Source organism: Lepus europaeus, chromosome 8, assembly GCF_033115175.1.
Source record: "Lepus europaeus isolate LE1 chromosome 8, mLepTim1.pri, whole genome shotgun sequence".
Taxonomy (NCBI): domain Eukaryota; kingdom Metazoa; phylum Chordata; class Mammalia; order Lagomorpha; family Leporidae; genus Lepus; species Lepus europaeus.
The window spans coordinates 77,755,872-77,776,315 of NC_084834.1; the positions used below are offsets into that span (position 1 = coordinate 77,755,872).

The 20,444-nt window shown below is 44.0% G+C and overlaps 1 protein-coding gene across 1 annotated transcript in view; it reads right to left on the bottom strand.

Annotated features, from left to right (window-relative positions):
- Positions 1–717: 717 nt before the first annotated feature.
- The window catches only part of DAPP1 (dual adaptor of phosphotyrosine and 3-phosphoinositides 1), a 54,681-nt gene continuing 34,954 nt past the window's right edge, over positions 718–20,444 (bottom strand). Inside the window, exons 5-9 of the mRNA XM_062199140.1 lie at positions 9,303–9,350; positions 6,632–6,694; positions 5,588–5,673; positions 2,815–2,902; positions 718–806 (exon numbers count right to left, since the gene is read on the bottom strand). Of these exons, the coding sequence (XP_062055124.1) occupies positions 738–806; positions 2,815–2,902; positions 5,588–5,673; positions 6,632–6,694; positions 9,303–9,350 (354 nt within the window). The 3' untranslated portion in view covers positions 718–737. The remainder of the gene's footprint in view (positions 807–2,814; positions 2,903–5,587; positions 5,674–6,631; positions 6,695–9,302; positions 9,351–20,444) is intronic.

The following is a 20,444-nucleotide window of genomic DNA, read 5'->3' on the forward strand; positions in this document are numbered from 1 at the left end:
TCTGTTTTGACTCTTCAGAAACAACGCTTCCCCTAAATGCTCAAAGACCATGTTTTCAAACTGTACCCTTGGTGATGTCAATTCCTGCTAACCACCCATAGGGCATTTAGTTCTCACAGCTTTAACCTAAGTGAACGACCCACTAGATTCCTGAGCCTTTTAGAAAATCAACCCTGCAAACACTTTCTATTTTAGTTTTGGAACCTGTTTTTTTTGTTTTTTGTTTTGTTTGTATAAAGAAAAAGGAAAGCCAAATACACCCCCCTCCTTGAAAACCTTTTGATGTTTGCTTTCTCAAGAGGCTCACAGGGAAGCAGCCGAAGCCCGCCGCCTCCTGCTGCCTAGAGTTCTGCACAAGCTGGACGCCAGGGCGCTGACCTTGAGGCACCGTGGAACTCCAGGCCACGGGTGCGACCAGTTGGCGACCACAAAAGCCCTTTCTCTTACATGGCAGCGTGTGCTCGGAGGGGCGGGCCTGGGAGTGGAGGTTGAGCCCGTTTCTAACAGCACAAGGGTTTCCTCACTAGTCCCAAGGAGATGGCCGCGTCTTGCAAAGGCAGCAGTTTGCTGGGAGTCAGCCGACGTGGGATGCCGGTCCCGATCGGAATCTGCTTCGGATTTGTTTTGAAGAGGGAATCCTGAGTCCGCTCTCGCGGGGAGGCTGCCACAGAGGGATCACAGCACCAGCGAGCATTCGCCTGCGCCCCCCGGGCCGGGCAGTCCTTGGCGAGAAAGCTCTATTTAAAGATGAAGGACCGAGAGCGAATGGTACCATCTCTTTGGTCGAGCTGTTTTCTGATTTGTGACTGCAATAAAACACATACATGCATGTATTTGTGATTGAGTGCATCTACAATAACAAACTCTTGACTTTTAATAAATGCTGAAATAAATATTGAAGAAGACATGCTGACTTATAAATAGCCGGACAGCTCGAAATGATGCCCCCTTGCAAGTTTTAATCTGGGTTTCTGTATGTTTCTCAGGAGGTATGTTGTAAAGTGGTTGCTTTGAATTAACACATACAACAATCCATCACACAATATTATTCAATGAATCAAAGGAGGACATAGATATCAAAGTATTGATATGGACACAAGTTCATAATATTTTGTGGAGTGAGAAGGAAAGAGCATTAGAGAATGATTAAATTTTGGCTTTAAATATTTTCTTGCACAGGGAGAAGGCTAAAAGATATATTTTATCTTTTTTTTTTTTTTCTTTTTGACAGGCAGGTTGGACAGTGAGAGAGAGAGACGGAGAGAAAGGTCTTCCCTTGCCGTGGGTTCACCCTCTAATGGCCGCTGCGGCAGCGCGCTCCGGCGCACCGGGCTGATCCAAAGGCAGGAGCCAGGTGCTTCTCCTGGTCTCCCATGGGGTGCAGGGCCCAAGCACTTGGGCCATCCTCCACTGCACTCCCTGGCCACAGCAGAGAGCTGGCCTGGAAGAGGGGCAACCGGGACAGAAACCGGTGCCCTGACCGGGACTAGAACCCGGGGTGCCAGCGCCTCAAGGCGGAGGATTAGCCTATTGAGCCGCGGCGCCGGCCCTATATTTTATCTTAATTTTTCTGCAATGATTATGTGTCCCTTGCATAATTACAAAATATAAAGAGTAAGATATTTATTCCTATCTGAACAAAGGTTTCATACGGCAAAATATTTCCCAAAATATTTTGTCACTGAATATCAAATACATTGGAAAAAGTTCAAAATCAGTGCAGTATTTCTTTAGATTTCAAATTCAAAATAAAACCAAGAGCAAAAGTTCCAGAAACTAGAAAGAAGTATTCAACAAGAGTCTTGGTTTTGTATGTATATCAGATAATTTCACAACAAATAATTAGGCAAAAATAGTTTACTTTTTGAAAATATCAAGGTTTCAAGATAGCGTTTACAGAAAAATTTGGTAAGCTTTGAGGTATCGTTCTTGGTTAACAGCTCATGCAAAAAGTGTATGAGAATGGCAGCTTTGTATAAATGCCCCATTTTCTCCCAGGAGGTATTTAGAAAGCAGGTAAAATAAACTGCCTTTTGTCCCTGGCCTGCACAAAGTGACACATGGGAACCTGAGTTCCTCTGGCAAACTCCCTGCTCTGACAATTTAAAAAGCTCTTCAATGAGAGAACTAAGTCAGCATTACTCTGTGAAATCTACGGTCCCAAATGTCTGCTCCAGACAAGACAGGACTCACTTGTATACCTTAAAGGAAGCGTTAAGGGGTCGGTGCTGTGGCGTAGCAGGCGAGGCTGCTGCCTGCCGCGCCAGCATCCCAGATGGGTGCAGGTTCCAGTTGCTCCACTTCTGATCCAGCTCCCTGTTAATACTCTTGGGAAAGCAGGGGAGGACAGCCCAAGAGCTTGGGTCGCTGCACTCATGTGGAGACCTGGAACAAGCTCCTGGCTCCTGACTTTGGATCAGCCCAAATGGACACAGCCATTTGGGGAGTGAACCAGCAATAGAAGATCTCTCTCTCTCTCTCTCTCTCTCTCTGTGTGTGTGTGTATGTGTTTGTGTGTGTGTGTGTAACTTTGCCCTTCAAATAATAAATAAACAAATCTTAAAAAAAGAGAGAGAGAGAGAAGACTTAAGGCCAGGCCTGGGGCTAAGGCTCTAGGGCTGAGACCCAAATACGTCCCCATCCTTTCCTTTTCACCACCCTGTCTCCATCTCTTCTCAACTCCTAAAGGAACGAGCAGTCTGCTCCACAGTGCACAAGAGTCTCTCTTTGATTCTTGGGCATTGTCTGACTCAACAGAACTATGCTGAATAAAATGATCACCACGCTATTTCTCAGGACTAGGCAGCAACTCACCAGCTTCCAGCGTAGTATCTTGATCCATTCATCCGCTTCCACTCCTGTCTTTGCACACAGATAAAACGTCCTGAATGGAAACACTAAGCTGGGAAGGAAAAAGAAGGCATGTAAGACACTCCAGATGGTTGGTGGCATGTATCACTAGTTACACATTTAGAACAGTCCATGGGAAAAATAATAAAGAGTTAAGGTAATTTGATGGATTGGTATATCTGGAACTATTTCTGTCAGCAAACTGCAGAAATATGGAGGAAGTTATGGATTCTTCTTATTATTGACAGGTCAGATTAATATTCTCTAATGAGACTTCAAAGAATGAAACAGTCCAGGACGCCTCAGAACTTTCCACTGTGTGTGTGTGTGTTGGACTGAATCCAGTGCCTCTGTGTTTATTCAGCTGATCTCTCAAATGACTCAGACCCTGTGCTATGAGCCCCAGAATAAGCCCGCCCCGTAAGGCTTTGCTGAATGAACTAACTCAGTTGGGTTACTTTGCTTCCACGAGGGTCCCTGCAGCAGGAGGATGTAGTCAGTTTTGAGTATTTAGGACAGGAAACACAGGCAGTGCAACTCCTCAGCAGGGAGTGTGCCCGGCTCTGGCCATGACTTACCCTGCCGGAGGACAGATGGACTTGCCCCATGGCGTGAATGAACAGCAGTCCTTCTTGGTTTTTTTGTTTTTTAAGATTTTATTTATTTATTTGAGAGGTAGAGTTACAGACAGTGAGAGGGAGAGACTAGAAAGCTAGAAAGGTCTGCCTTCCGTTGGTTCACTCCCCAAATGGTTGCAACAGCCTGAGCTGTGCCAATCTGAAGCCAGGAGCCAGGCACTTCCCACATGGGTGCAGGGGCCCAAGCACCTGGGCCATCCTCCACTGCTTTCTCAGGCCATAGCAGAGAGCTGGACTGGAAGAGGAGTAGCCGGGACTCGAACCGGCGCCCATATGGGATGCCGGCACCGCAAGCATCCTACTGTCCCACGGCGGCATTAACTTACTGTCCCACGGCGCCGGCTCCAGCAGTTCTTCTGACTGTCTCTGAGTATATATATTTGGCTAAAGTCATGTGGATGACAACTTTTATCTTGCTCTTTCTTCCTCGTTGTACTGCCATTTGAAAAGCAAAGGCTGAAAACATTTTTCCTTTCGTGTTGGTGGTAGGAGAAGCCTTGAATTGAAATTCAGAAGGGTCTCTATATCCTACATCTTAAACAGAATATATTGTTGAAGCCAGTGGGCAATGTTGACTCCATAAGATGGAAGTTCCTGTGTGCGGCAGGTAGAGCCCTGGTGGGACGCCCAACTGAGGGGTGAGTGGGCTGTGGTAGGGGGTATCGCGCACCAGTGCATAAAGCTAGTGTCTAATCATTCTTGTTTTGTATTCCCTGTGGGAGACATTATTAGTTGCCTTTTCTTCTTGCTAACAGAGCCTTAGGCAATAAGTCCTAATTAGTTTACGCCAATTATGATGATACTATCAATGTTTCTAGTCTCCTACTTGGCTGTGGATGGCCAAGGCACCCCATCGTGGCCAATGAGCATTAAAGGGCAAACTGATGGGTGGGCACCTGCAGACGTGCTGGCTTTTCTGAGGTAAGGGGACGGCAAGACTGATACCACCCCTATGGCTTTCTCTGTGCCTTACATGGGAGCCTGAGACCTAAGGTTGGAAGAGCCACTTGGGTCCTGAGATGGCTAACAGGAGGAAAGGCCAAGTGCAATGCAGAGATACTGGGCCTGGCACTGTCCACCTAGTGACCTGCCACTCCAGTTGTTTGTTATAAGAGAAAAACACACCTCTGCCAGCTCACATGGCACCTCTATGTGGATTTAAAAAAGAAATCCATTGTTGGCTGATATTGTAGCATCAATGTTAATTTTCTCAGGTGTAATAGTAGCATTGTAGTAGTATAGGTTGTATTTTTATTCATAGGAGAAACACACTCAAGTCTTTAGGCTTAAGTACCATGGTGTCTGCAGCTTCACTGGTTCAAAAAAAAAAAATATGGTAGATAGAGATAAAGCAAACATGGTAAAACATTAATGGTTGGTGCATCTAGGTGAAGGGTATGTTTGAAAAATTTAAAAAGTTACAGGGCAGGCATTGGACCCAGTGGTTAAGATGCTCATATCCCATATCAAAGTGCCTGGGTTCAATACCTACCTCTGGCTCCTCACTCGAGCTTCCTGCTAAGGCAGACCTTGGGAGGCAGTGGTGATGGCTCCGGTAACTCTGTGCCTGCCACCCACAGGGGAGGCCTGGCCCCCAGGCATCTGAGGAGTGAACCGGCAGATGGTATGCCCCTCTCCATCCCCTATCTGCCTCCTCCTCTCCCACTCTGCCAGGAGTGATCATGATGATCCGAAGTGATATGAAAACTAGAGAGCAAAATAAATCAAGCGAAGATCCCCTTTGGTGTATCATTCTTGTACAGTGCACAGCCCAAACCCAGCTGGCCTGCCTCTATGCTCAAGTCATTTTACATAAGGTATAATGATAGACTCAGTTGAAAGCACCCCTAACATGTAGGCCCTGTGTGATGGTGGTTAAAAGCACATCCTTCAAATCCCCACATGTATAGACATTTAGACATAGATTTTTATTCCTTAGCTAAAGGAAGTGTGTGGCAAGATTTTTAAATGCATTCCCTTTATATATATATATATATATATATATATATATATATAATTTATATATTATATATTATATTATATATTATATTATATATATATTATATATGGATATATAAGCAACAACAATGACAACTTACCAAAAACAGTTTACCCTTTCCTGTGAATAATCAAATTGTACAGCTGAACATTCCTTTAGGTCTAGGATCCGAATTGGGTCTGATGACTTTAGAAAGAAAATCACAAGGCAACGTAAATCATTAAAGAACCACGCAAATTTGCCCACCGCTTGTTCCCACCATGTGTAACTCAGCCGTCAATTCCTTTCACCATGAGGACTGACTGCAAGAAAGCCTCATCAGGGGAGGCCACGCACCTGTAATTTTTGGATTAGCCTTTCATGAAACTGGGCATTAAGAAGAGATTATTGGGGCCGGCATTGTGGTGTAGCGGGTAAAGCTGCCACCTGCAACACCAGCCTCCCATATGGGCATCAGTTCATGCCCCATCTGCTCCACTTCTGATCCAGCTGCCTGCTGATGGCCTGGAGAAAGCAGTGGAAGATGGCCCAAGTTCTTGGGCCCCTGTTACCCACGTGGGAGAGCCAGATGAAGCTCCTGGCTTTGGCCTGGCCCAGTGCTGGCCGTTGCAACAATCTGGGGAGTGAACCCACAGATGGAAGATCTCTCTTCTTCTGTCTCTCCCTATCTCTCTGTAGTTCTGACTTTCAAATAAATAGATTGTTTTCATCCATTTACATTTGGAGAAGATGGATTTTAGTATATGCATAGAAGTCATATTTCTCTCATCTCTTGAAACTTGTACTTTCTCAGATATTTTATACAAGGAAAGCAGCAAGAAATGAAATAATTTTAAGTTGACTGAACAAAATGGGCATATTTTTTGAATAAAGAGGGGAATTGCTGCAGCGGCGATGACTAACTATGGCGTGAGAACAATCCCCTCTCCCCAGACAGAAGGCAGCAAGTGCCCCGGGAGCTGAACTTCAGCCAGACCCTGATCCATGCGAGAGCACTCTGCCTTCTCGGCAGTCAGGGATCACACGGGCAGCCACTGGCCGGGTTTGGAGTGGACAGAGGAGGTTTGCAGGGGTTTTAACCATAGATGTGTCTTTCATCTAGACAGCTCTCTCTGCAGAGGAAATGCTTTATCACGCTTCTCACCATCTGGTCTTTGAAGTACTTCAGTTCGTTCCTGTGTAAAGTGAACCATCTTGTTTTCCAGGTCTGAGAAACAAAACAAAGCACACAGGTTTAAGATACAGGAATCCAGTATTTGGACTAAATGATTAACATTCTTCTAAAAGTATCTGAAAGATTAGATATAATAATCCAGAAAAATATTGTGTCATTTCTAAGGAAAAAAATTTTAAAATAGATACAAAACTTGACTTCACGGGGCCAGTGTCATGGCACAGTTGGGTAAAGCTGCCACCTGAGATGCCAGCATCCCATATGGGTGCTGGTTTGTATCCTGGCTGCTTCCCTGCTGTCCAGCTCCCTGCTAATGGCCTGGGAAGGCAGCAGAAGGCCCAAGGGTTTGTGTTCTTACCACACATGTGGGATACCCAGAAGCAGCTCCTGACTCCTGGCTTCAACCTGGCCCAGCTCTGGCCATTGTGGCCACTTGGGGGTGAAGCAGTGGATGGAAGACCTCTCTCTCTCTCTCTCTCTCTGACTTTCAAATAAATAATCCAAATCCTTTTTTTTTTTTTTAAAAAAAAAAAGGTGATTCTATTCATTAAGTTCTGATGAAGAAGAGATGTTAGCATCCTATTACAAATATGCAAGTGATTTGTAATAAACCACTACATTTCCATCTTATTAACTCTACAATAAAAATAGGTGTCATTTTTTAACACCTACTATGAACTATATACTATGCATGGAAGTGTATAGACATTATAACCAGCCCTCATAAAACAATATCAAATATTATTGATCTCGTCTTTGTAAGATGAGCAAATTGAGTGGTAGGATCTCAACTATATTCTAAACTTTGTCTAGGAGTTCCATAGAATTGGTGGCAAAAACTGGTGCTGCCCACTGCCACATGAGCTGCTGACAGAACCCTCATCCATCCTGGGTGCTTGTGTGCCCCACGAGCAGTTGAAAGAAGTAACAGGGGCCGGCACTGCACACAGTGAGTTAAGGCACCGCTTGTTACACTGGTTCCCATAATGGAGTGCTGGTTGAAGTCCCTGATACTCTGCTTCCAACCCAGCTCCCTGTTAATGCTCTTAGGAAAGCAGTGGAAGACAGCCCAGATGCTTGGGCCCCTGCCACCCATGTGGGAGACCTGGATGGAGTTCTTGGCTCCTGGCTTTGACTTGGCTAGATCTAGCTGTTGTGGGCATTTGGGGGAGTGAACCAGCAGATGGAAGATCTCTCTTTCTCTGTCACTCTGCCTTTCAAATAAGTAAATAAGGATCTTTTTTTTTTTTAAAGATTTTTTTTTATTTATTTGAAAGTCAGAGTTACACAGAGAAAGGAGAGGCAGAGAGAGAGAGAGAGAGAGAGAGAGAGAGAGAGAGAGAGAGAGGTCTTCCATCTGATGGTTCACTCCTCAATTGGCCGCAACAGCCAGAGCTGTGCCTATCCAAAGCCAAGAGCCAGGAGCTTCTTCTGGGTCTCCCACGTGGGTGCAGGGGCCCATGGACTTAGCCATCTTCTGTTGCTTTCCCAGGCCATAGCAGAGAGCTGGATCGGAAGTGGAGAGCCAGGTCTCAAACCGGTGCCCATATGGGATGCCGGTACTTCAAGCCAGGGTGTTAACCCACTGCACCATAGAGCCAGCCCCATAAATAAATATCTTTTAAAGAAGCAAGTAACAGTGGATTTAAAACACAGATGTCCTTTGAACATGAAATTCCCTCAGGAAACACCCAGTCTGGTAGGGACACAAATGACTAAATATTTAGGTTGAATTTAACCTTCCAGGAAGGTCTTTTTGGTACATTGAAATGAAACAGAGCAACTGGAAAAGTGCGATCACACCAATGGGAGATACACAGACGCCATGGGTTTTAAAGTCTCAAGCTGTGTTCTCTTCCGGATTTTATAACAATTTCTTTAGTGCCAGGGATTTTTTTTGGTCTACCTTTAAGTAAACAGGTTATACAATGTTGACATCTTTGTTTAAAAAAAGAAAGAAATGTTCTAGAGTTAACTTGCTACCTTCATCCTCCGCCATTCCATGAAAAGAACTGTGCTTGCTTTTTTTTAAAAAGATTTATTTGTTTTATTTGAAAGGCAATTACAGAAAGAAAGAGAGAGACAGAGCGAGAGCGAGCGAGAGAGAGAGAGAGAGAGAGAGGCAGAGAAAGAGACAGAGAGGTCTTCTATCTGCTGGTTCATTCCCCAGATGGCTGAAACAGCCAGAGCTGAGCTGCTCTGAAGCCAGGAGCCAGGAGCTTCTTCCAGGTATCCTATGCAGGTACGGGGGCCCAAGGACTTGGACCATCTTCTGCTGCTTTCCTAGGCCATAGCAGAGAGCTGGATCAGAAGTGGAGCAGCCAAGTCTCGAACCAGCACTCATACGGTATGCAGGCACTGCAGGCGGCAGCTTTACCCACCACACCACAGCACTGGCCCCCAGGATTGCGCTTTCTTGACCATTAACTTCAGGCTACTCATACACGCCTTTGCCACAGAAAAGCCAAGCCATTGTCCAGAATTTTGTTTAATAAGTCATGAAAATAAACTCTTGAAACAGGTAGCTGTTATAAGCAGGTCAAAGTGAGCAGGCAATTACACTTAAAAAAAAAAAATAAGAGAACTGTCAAGATGATGCCAAGATGCCTGAGCACTCCCCTTTGTGGCCGGTCTGCCTTACCTTCACCAGGCCGCCCTGCTTGGTGAGGTAGCCTTCTTTGGTGCCCAGCTGAAAAACACAAAACAAAACAACGCAGAAGTAGTGAGTGCAGCCCAGAACCGCCAGAGCACAACGTTCCTCTTCCTATTTCTGGAGGGCTGGAAATGAAACAAGTGTGCCTTTGATCTTTAACTGATCACCTTTCATTCTTCACCCAGGTACTTGAAAATCGGCCATGTGCGGAGAGAGACTGTTTTCAGACTGGATCACCTGCTGTAACTCTGTAGCAAGGGGCAGCCAATGGAAAGGCGGTCTATCCCCAAGCTAGCAATATGCAAACAGTAAACAACATCATTTCACTTAGAAAAGTCAGCATCTGTCAGCTTGTCATGTGAAACCCAGCTGCTTTGAATCCTGCAGGGGTATTAGCACATAAACATGCACACAGACACACACACACACACACATCCACAGTCAATACATTTGGGAAGCTGAATTGAAAAAAGTAAAAAGATTTCTTTACTTCAGGGCTCCCCCAGAGTCTGTATTACACTAATATTCTTTGTACATTTCTAAAAATTTTAATTTATTTATTTGTTTGAGATGGAGAGACGGTGGTGTGAGACGTTATGGGGAGGAGGATAAAGGTGGGAGGGAGAAAGAGAGAGAGTTTGTATCTGCTAATTCACTTCCTAAATGCCTTCAACAGCCAAGAGTGGGCTCAACCAAAACCAGGAGCCAGAAACTCAATCCAGGTCTCCCACATGGGGGATAGGACCTCACCTACTTGAGCCATAACCGCCTGCCTCCCAGGATCTGCAGTAGCAGGATGCCAGAGTCAGGAGCTGGAGCCGGGCACTGAACCCAGGCACTGATGGGGGACCCAGGCATCTCAGCCGGCATCTTAACTGCCAGGCTACGTGCCCACGCCCCCCTTTGTAAAGTTTTAAGAGAGAACCTCAGCAACGGAATTTCCACATTTTCAACTTTCATTTTGTCACATAATTCCTCTTCCCACATTAGGCCCCCCAACCCTCTCCCTGCTTCCCTCCTCACCCCACGCCCACCTTAGACCCTCTCTTGAGATCCATATTCTATGAAACAGACTTTCAGATGTGCAGATTTACTTCTCTGATTTATCCAAAATGGATTTGAAATGAGAATGAGTTATTTCTTCTAACTCACATATCACGAATTTAGGGGTAACCACGATATTGCACACGTGGCTAGCAGAATGGTAGGGAGCTTGTGTGAACAGGATCTGCATAAGACAAGGACCCTACAGTGAAGAAATATACACTTTCACACATTTATGAAGAAATTGAACCTGGTAGAGTCTTTTGTTCTAATACTCGGTCAGAGTAAGTCTTGTAAGAAAAAAAAAAAAAAAAGAACTGGAAAAGGACTTGATTGACATCATGGTTCTTTCCATGGGAGTTTCCAGGGTATTTTTTCCTGAGGTGAAGTCTATAAAAAAAAAAGAAGAAGAAGAAGAAGAAGAAAAGCCACCACTCCAGTAAAAAAAGAGTTTAGGCAAGAAATAATATGCAACCAGTTCTTTTGAAATTGAAATTCTTTTGACAAAAAAGCAAAGGAGAACTTCTCTGGTGCTTACTTAAGTTATCGATATTAGTGAATTTGATGTCAGATAGTCAATTCACTTTAGTTTCATGTTAAAGAAATTGAAGTGACTGATTAGATATTATGAAAATGACAAAAAATAACATTTTGGATTGTTGCAGGTTAAATAATTATGGGAAACTAGTTATATCAAATTATAGGAAACTAGTTTAGAATTAGCCATTGAACTCAAACTAATGAATAATGCTGCTCACTTGATCTTACCTCCATCCAAAGAATATACCAGAAGTCTGATGTTTTCCTAAGATTTTAGTGAATGAAAGGCTGCAAAGGAAACCTCAAGGTGTTAATTTTATGTAGGATGTAAGAGTTGAAATAATATATTTTTTAAAAGATTTATTTATTTATTTGAAAAGCAGAGCTACAAAGAGACAGAAGGAGAGGAGAAGAGAGCTTCAATCTGCTGGTTCACTTCCCAAATGGCTGCAACACCCCGGTCTGGACCAACTGAAGCCAGGAGCCAGGAGCTCCTTCCAGCTCTCCCATGGGCCATCCTCTGTTTCTTTTCCAGGCATGTTAGCAGGAAGTTGGATCAGAAGTGGAATGGCTAGCACTTGAACTGGGATGCTAATGTTGCAGGCTGTGGCTTAACCCTCTGTATCACAGTGCCAGCCCCATGAAATAATATTTTTATAGATTGCTTTATTTATTCAAAAGGCAAAGCAATAGCGATAGAGTTAAAGGGGCTGGTGCTGTGGTGCAGTGGGTTAAAGCCCCAGCCTGCAGTGCCAGCATCCCATAGGGGCACTGGTTCGAGTCCCGGCTGCTCCTCTTCCAATCCAGCTCTCTGCTGTGGCCTGGGAAAGCAGTAGAAGATGGTCCAACTTCTTGGGCCCTTGCACCTGTGTGGGAAACCTGGAGGAAGCTCCTGGCTCCTGGCATCAGATCAGCTCAACTCTGACTGTTGTGGTCATTTGGGGAGTGAACCAGTGGAATGGAAGACCTCTCTCTCTCTCTCTCTCTGACTCTACCTCAGTCTGTTACTCTGTCTTTCAAATAAATAAAATAAATCTTTAAAAAAGAGAGAATCAGAGAGAGAGAGAGAGAGAAAGAGAGAGAGAGAGAAGGAGGGAGAGAGAGAGAGAGAGAGATACCTTCCAATCTTCTATCCACTGGTTCACTTCCAAAATGGCCACAATAGTGGGGACTGGGCCAGGCCAATGCCAGGACCATGGAACTTTCTCTTCCAGGTCTCCCACATAGGTGGCAGGGACCCAAGCACTTGAGCCATCTGCTCCCTCCCAGTATATACTAGCAGAAGCCGGATTGGAAACAGAGGCGCTGGGGCTTGAACCAGCACTCTGATATGGGATGTGGGCATCCCAAGTGTTGGCTTTATCTGTGCTACAGTGCTTCATAGCAAATTTATCTTTTAAAAAAATCTATGATCCAGAACAGGAAAGATATTTAGAGGAATTTAAAGTTGGAAACAACCTTAGTGGGTAAAAATAAAGGATTAAAGGGCCTGTGTTGTAGCACAGTGGATTCAGCCACAGCTTATGACACTGACATCCCATGTCAGAGCCCTGGTTTGAGTCCTGGCTGTTCCACTTCTGATCCATCTCCCTGTTCGTGTGCCTGGAAAGCAGTGGAAAATGGCCCAAGTCATTGGGCTCTTGCCACACATGTGGGAGACATGGATAGAGTTCCAGGCTCCTGGCTTCAGCCTGGCCCAGCCCTAGCCAAGGCAGCCATTTGAGGAGTGAACCAGTGGATGAAAGATTATAGCACGCTCTCTCTCTCTCTGTGTGTTGCTTTGCCTTTCAAATAATTTTTTTTTTTAAAAAAGGCTCAATGGCTCTGTTATAGACAAATACGTAAATAAATAAATAAATAGTCCCTTCCTGCCATCCTACCTACTTACCAGCTGCCTGGCTTAAGTGTAGTTGATAGCCATCAGGTGTGAAGCTAGATAGGTATCTGTGGGGCCAGATGCTGCGGCATAGTGGGCAAAGCTGCCACTTGCAGTCCTGGCTGCTCCAATTCCAATCCAGCTCCCTGCTGGTACACCTGGGGAAGCAACAGAGGACGGTCCAGCTCCTTGGTCCACTGCACCCACGTGAGGGACTAGGAGGAAGCTCCTGGCTCCTGGCTTCAGATCAGCCCAGCTCTGCCATCTGGGGAGTGAGCCAGCAGATGGAAGATTTCTCTCCCTCTCCCACTCCCCACCCCCATCTTGCCTCTCTGTAACTTTGCCTTTCAAAAAATAAATAAGTAGGCCGGCGCCATGGCTCAACAGGCTAATCCTCCGCCTTGCGGCGCCGGCACACCGGGTTCTAGTCCCGGTCGGGGCACCAATCCTGTCCCGGTTGCCCCTCTTCCAGGCCAGCTCTCTGCTGTGGCCAGGGAGTGCAGTGGAGGATGGCCCAAGTGTTTGGGCTCTGCACCCCATGGGAGACCAGGATAAGCACCTGGCTCCTGCCATCGGATCAGCGCGGTGCGCCGGCCGCAGCGCGCCTACCGCGGCGGCCATTAGAGGGTGAACCAACGGCAAAGGAAGACCTTTCTCTCTGTCTCTCTCTCTCTCTCACTGTCCACTCTGCCTGTCAAAAAAAAAATAAATAAATAAATAAGTAAATATATAAATAAATAAATAAGTAAATGCTTTTTAAAAAAGATATCTGTGTGTCCGAAGACCTGCTTGCACTTTCACACAGGGTGGTGGAGCCCCAGTGGGGGATGGGGAGCCTCTGTATGGATGATATGGCAATGGTGGTGGCCAGCTTACTGTGGTAGTGAAGCCTGGTAGGATGCAGAGGGCTTCTACTCAAGGGAGTGGAGGTGGTGACCAGTGTACACTTCCAAGGCCAAGTCAGGCTAGATGGGTGTTAGCATTGACAGCATAGGTAGTAGTGGCTTGGGACTGATGTTGGAGCATGAGTTGGATGATCAGAATGTTGGGGATAGGATGGTAGGTGGTATGAACAGTGATTGAAAATTGCTTACATTCAGTTGATCATATCATGAAATAAGTAAGTGTATTGAGGGTAGTGCAGTCCACATTCCTCACCCTGGAAGAAGTGAGTTGCAAATAAGAAAAGAGAACGACATAAGCATGAGCCTTGAGTACCAGATTAGGGCTGGAGGTATTGAGTGAACATATGGATGAAGAGCTGGCTAGACACAGATGGACAGGCAGATGGCAGACAGAGGTAGGTAGATAGATGGATATAGAGACGACAGATGAGAGATACAAGTATGTATGTGTATGTGTGTATGCAAGTATACAAAATTTCCCCTGCTCTGTTGTAGTGAGCACACAGTAAGTACTCAGAATACTTAGATGTTACTCTCGAGTTTCACTCCACTTTTTCTATGACATATTACCATCTGGTATTGTATTATTATGTTGGTATTGTCTGTGACCTTCCTCACCCAAAATGAGGCTTCAGTGATGGGAGGGCTTGTGCCTATTTTACTCTCAAAAACCCAGTGCTTAAAACAGTGCTGGATGTAGTATAGGCACTTAAAATATCCATATAATACATGAGTTTAGTTAAATTAATCTTGGTCAGGAACCCCATGCATTGCTGCTTATTAAAAGTGTAAATAGCAATTTCCCCAAAAAGTGACTGCCAGAGGATGCTAAACAGTGTTGCACAATCATCTATATTTCTGGGCAATAGGGCATCTTTCATTTTCACTTCAAGCAAGTTCTTTTTCCTATAAACAGCACTTAATTCTCTTCCTCCACTGGTAGACCTTATGAAAGGACCACATCCCCAAAAGACAAAACAGACAGTTGAAAAACTTCATTGTTCACACGTTGGAGATGGAGGTGCAGCAACATGTGACCGTTTGGGGTGCTCAGAGAAGGCTGGGAGTTCTTGCATTAGGAAGGGCTAGGAGCATTCCAAACAGATCAGAACTCTCTTCCCCAGCCCTGCTGGCACAATCAGCAAGGACTCCATAGTGAGGAGTAAGGAGAGACATTTCAGAATCTGCTGGAAAGCTTTTTTAAAAAAGGTTAATTTTAATCCCTGATGAACATAGATGCAAAAATCCTCAATAAAATTCTGGCCAATAGAATGCAACAACATATCAGAAAGATCATCCACCCAGACCAAGTGGGATTTATCCCTGGTATGCAGGGATGGTTCAATGTTAGCAAATCAATCAATGTGATACACCACATTAACAAACTGCAAAAGAAAAACCATATGATTATCTCAATAGATGCAGAGAAAGCATTCGATAAAAAACAACACCCTGTCATGATGAAAACTCTAAGCAAACTGGGTATAGAAGAAACATTCCTCAAAACAATCAAAACAATTTATGAAAAACCCATGGCCAGCATCCTATTGAATGGGGAAAAGTTGGAAGCATTTCCACTGAGATCTGGTACCAGACAGGGATGCCCACTCTCACCACTGCAATTCAATATAGTTCTGGAAGTTTTAGCCAGAGCCATTAGACAAGAAAAAGAAATTAAAGGGATACAAATTGGGAAGGAAGAACTCAAACTATCCCTCTTTGCAGATGATATGATTCTTTATTTTGGGGACCCAAAGAACTCTACTAAAAGACTATTGGAACTCATAGAAGAGTTTGGCAAAGTAGCAGGATATAAAATCAATCCACAAAAACCAACAGCCTTTGTATACACAGGCAATGCCACGGCTGAGAAAGAACTGCTAAGATCAATCCCATTCACAATAGCTACAAAAACAATCAAATACCTTGGAATAAACTTAACCAAGGACGTTAAAGATCTCTACGATGAGAAATTTACAAAATCATAAAGAAAGAAATAGAAGAGCATACCAAAAAAATGGAAAAATCTTCCATGCTCATGGATTGGAAGAATCAATATCATCAAAATGTCCATTCTCCCAAAAGCAATTTATAGATTCAATGTGATACCAATCAAAATACCAAAGACATTCTTCTCAGATATGGCAAAAATAATGCTGAAATTCATATGGAGACACAGAAGACCTCGAATAGCTAAAGCAATCTTGTACAACAAAAACAAAGGAGGAGGCATCACAATACCAGATTTATACCATTATAACAGGGCAGTTATAATCAAAACAGCATGGTACTGGTACAGAAACAGATGGATAGACCAATGGAACAGAATAGAATGACCAGAAATCAATCCAAACATCTACAGCCAACTTATATTTGATCAAGGATCTAAAACCAATTCCTGGAGCAAAGACAGTTTATTCAACAAATGGTGCTGGGCAAACTGGATTTCCACATGCAGAAGCATGAAGCAATACCCCTACCTTACACCTTACACAAAAATCCACTCGGCATGGATTAAAGACTTAAATCTACGACCTGACACCATCAAATTATTAGAGAACATTGGAGAAACCCTGCACGATATTGGCACCGGCAAAGACTTCCTGGAAAAGACCCCGGAGGCACAGGCAGTCAAAGCCAAAATTAACATTTGGGATTACATCAAATTGAGAAGTTTCTGTATTGCAAAAGAAACAGTCAGGAAAGTGAAGAGGCATCCAACAGAATGGGAAAAAACATTTGCAATCTATGCAACAGATAAAGGGTTAATAACCAGAATCTACAAAGAGATCAAGAAACTCCACAACAACAAAACAAACAACCCACTTAAGAGATGGGCCAAGGACCTCAATAGACATTTTTCGAAAGAGGAAATCTAAATGGCCAACAGACACATGAAAAAATGTTCAGGGTCACTAGCAATCAGGGAAATGCAAATCAAAACCACAATGAGGTTTCACTTCACCCCAGTTAGAATGGCTCACATACAGAAATCTACCAACAACAGATGCTGGTGAGGATGTGGGGAAAAAGGGACACTAACCCACTGATGGTGTTAATGCAAACTGGTAAAGCCACTATGGAAGTCAGTTTGGGGATTCCTCAGAAACCTGAATATAACCCTACCATACAACCCAGCCATCCCACTCCTTGGAATTTACCCAAAGGAAATTAAATTGGCAAATAAAAGAGCTGTCTGCACCTCAATGTTTATTGCAGCTCAATTCACAATAGCTAATACCTGGAATCAACCTAAATGCCCATCAACAGTAGACTGGATAAAGAAATTATGGGATATGTACTCTATAGAATACTATGCAGCAGTAAAAAAAAAAATGAAATCTGGTCATTTGCAACAAAATGGAGGAATCTGGAAAACAGCATGCTGAGTGAAATAAGCCAGTCCCAAAGGGACAAATATCATATGTTCTCCCTGATTGGTGACAACTAACCGAGCACAAAAAGGAAACCTGTTGAAGTGAAATGGACACTAAGAGAAACAATGACTTGATCAGCCCTTGTCCTGTCGAGGAACAACTTAATACTTTATCCCTTTTAGTATTTTTTTGTTCTACTTAATACCATTGGTTGAACTATATATTTAATTAACACAGAATTATTCTTAGGTGTTTAAATTTAACTGAAAAGTGATCCCTGTTAAATATAAGAGTGGGAATAAGAGAGGGAGGAGATGTATAGTTTGGCATATGCTCAATCGGACTTGCCCCAAATGGTAGAGTTAGAAACGTGCCAGGGGATTCCAATTCAATCCCATCAAGGTGGCATATACCAATGCCCTCTCACTAGTCAAAGTGATCAGTTTCAGTTCATAATTGATCATAATGATAGGATTAAGAGTCAAAAGGATCACGTAAACAAGACTAGTGTCTACTAATACTAACTGATAGAATTAAAAAGGAGAGAACTATCCAACATGGGAAGCGGGATACACAGCAGACACATAGAATGGCAGATGTCCTAAATAGCACTCTGGCCTCAGAATCAGCCCTTAAGGCATTCGGATCCAGCTAAAATGCCCATGAGAGTATTTCAGGCACGGAAATCCAAGACACTGTGGAAAAAAAAAAAATCTCTGTGAGTGAGATTCCAGCAGAAAGAATGGGACATCAAAGAAGGAGGTACCTTTCTCTGAAGAAGGGGAGAACTTCCACTTTGACTATGACTTTGTCTAAATAAGATTGATGTCTGTGAACTCAAAAGGCTTCCATAGCCTTGGCAACTCATGACAAGAGCCTAGGGTGATTACTAACGCCATAAACAAGAGTGTCAATTGTTAACAACAGGAGTCACTGTGCACTTACTCCCCATGTAGGATCTCTGTCCTTAATGTGTTGTACTATGTGAATTAACAGTATAATGAGTACTCAAAGAGTACTTTACACTTTGTGTTTCTTTGTGGGTGCAAACTGTTGAAATCTTTACTTAATATATATTAAATTGATCTTCTGTATATAAAGATAATTGAAAATGAATCTTGATGTGAATGGGATGGGAGAGGGAGTGGGAGATGGAACGGTTGCAGGTGGGAGGGAGGTTATGGGGGGAAAAAGCCGGTGTAATCCAAAAGCTGTACTTTGGAAATTTGTATTTATTAAATAAAAGGTAAAAAAATAAAAAGGTTTATTTTATTTATTTGAAATAGTTATATAGAGAGGTAGAGATAGAGAGAAAGAAGTCTTCCAACTGCTGGTTTACTCCCCAAATGACGCCAATGGCCAGAGTTGAGCTGATCTGAAGCCAGGAGCCAGGAGCTTCTTCCAGGTCTCCACGTGGGTGTAGGGGCCCAAGGAGTTGGGCCATCTTCTACAGCTTTTCCAGGCAGAGAGCTGGATCAGAAGTGGAGCAGCCGAGACTCGAACCAGCACCCCTATGGGATGCTGGCGCAGCAGGCCAGGGCTTTAACCCATTGTGCCACAGCATCAGCCCCTGGAAAGCTTTTACAGTTATCTTGTGCGTGTATATGTCCATACTAAAGCACAATGAACTTTGTGGGCATCTCACTATACAGTGAGTCCCTTCATTCTCAACCTCTATGTAAAAACCCCACTGTACAGCACCTTTCTATGTATTTCACATCTAGATCCTGGGGCAGGTGGCTCTCTCTGCTCTCTAGAGTAAGCAAAGAAGCCAAGTTACAAGGCTTTCCAGCATGTGGTATAGAGAGGCCTGCTTCTACTCAGATCTACTGCACCTTCTGTTTGCACGAGCCTGGCAAATCCAGCATAACTGCCCCTGCATCTTACTGTTGATGGCGGGCACACAGAGTAGGGGAGGGTTTGATGACCTTCAGTGGATCTTGAGGGGAGGTGTGACAGGGGAATGTGGAGTTACACAGAGTGCAGATGAACGAGATGTTGAAGTGACTGGTGGTGTTTTAAAGACAGGTAAAGAGGAAAGTACTAAGGCATTGATTGACTGGGAAAAAGAATTGGTTCAAGGTTAGATCTGGAATTTTCTGTACTGTCCTGTTGACTTTGGGCTATTTCTTGTCTAAGTTTCTCAAGTTCAGAGTCCTGCTGTCTCCTTCCCCAAATCTAACAAAGCCTCAAATCATCAAGTACTTTTCAGAACTTTTGTTTTTGAGGGAATGTGACCTAGAAACAGAAGTGTAATTCGTGCCATGAACTGTGATAACCTAAAGACCTACAAAGACAAGCTATGACTCATGTCCTTAGCAGTACAGAGCTGTGGAAGAGGACAGGCAGCCGGGCAGGTGGTTGCCCGAGAGCATGACCATTCCAGGACAAAAGTAAGCAGGTTGCTGGGTAAGAGGGCATTGGACAAGAAGCCCGTGGGGTCGAACAAGGCTTCCTGGAAGACCCTGCCCCCCATACATGTCTTGGGGGATGGGTGGACATCCACGGCTGTGGCAGACTTTCAGATATGGGGAGGGAGGAAGGAGCACTCAGAGACAAGTGCATTATTGAGAGACTCAGGTTCCTCAGAGTGAGCCTGCGGGGATAGGAGATGAGTCCAAAGAGGGCAAGCAGGGTCCAGGTGGACCATGAATTTCCTGGTCCTCACCACAGGATGACAGGTGGACAGGTGATGGGGAGGGTCTGCTTTTTCTAAAGGTTTCTCTGCTGGTAGGGGAGCAAAAAGTACTGCAGAGGCCAGAAAGATCACATATAGTTTTATATAATTCATAGCTGAATATCTTCAGGTGATTATTTTTCAAGTGGAATGACTGCTCTCTTGTCTTAGTTCTTGGTATTTCATTTGGGTATTGTCCCCTTTATCAGCTGCACAAGTCCAGATTTCTTGAGAGGAAGCTCTGCAGGGCTACAGTCCGCAGACCTCAGTACACTGTGAGACCAACACCCAGTGCTCCCTTGGCACTGAAACCCAGCAAGAGCTCACGTTGCAAAGACGGGCAATGTTTTCTTTTGTGCTCTTCCATCAGGGAGCAAGAAGAGCTAGGAAAGATTACACCCTGAGTTTGTACAGTAAAGCTACACACTACTTTTTATTCCAGCTGAAATGCAAAACTTTTTTTTTCTTTATAAAAGAAACTTGTCAAAGAATAACAGTTTAGTCAACTAGGTAAACAGAAACATCTCTCATACATTGCACCACGGACTTATTTGGCTAACTAAAGACAGAGATTTACCTGTCATTTTCTAAGTACTAAAAATCTTATCACCATTGCATTGTATTTTTTTTTTTTAATGATTTACCCAGGACCATAGGAACTGCATAATAGGCGGAATCTGACATTACTTTCCAAGTTTTATAGCTGAAGTT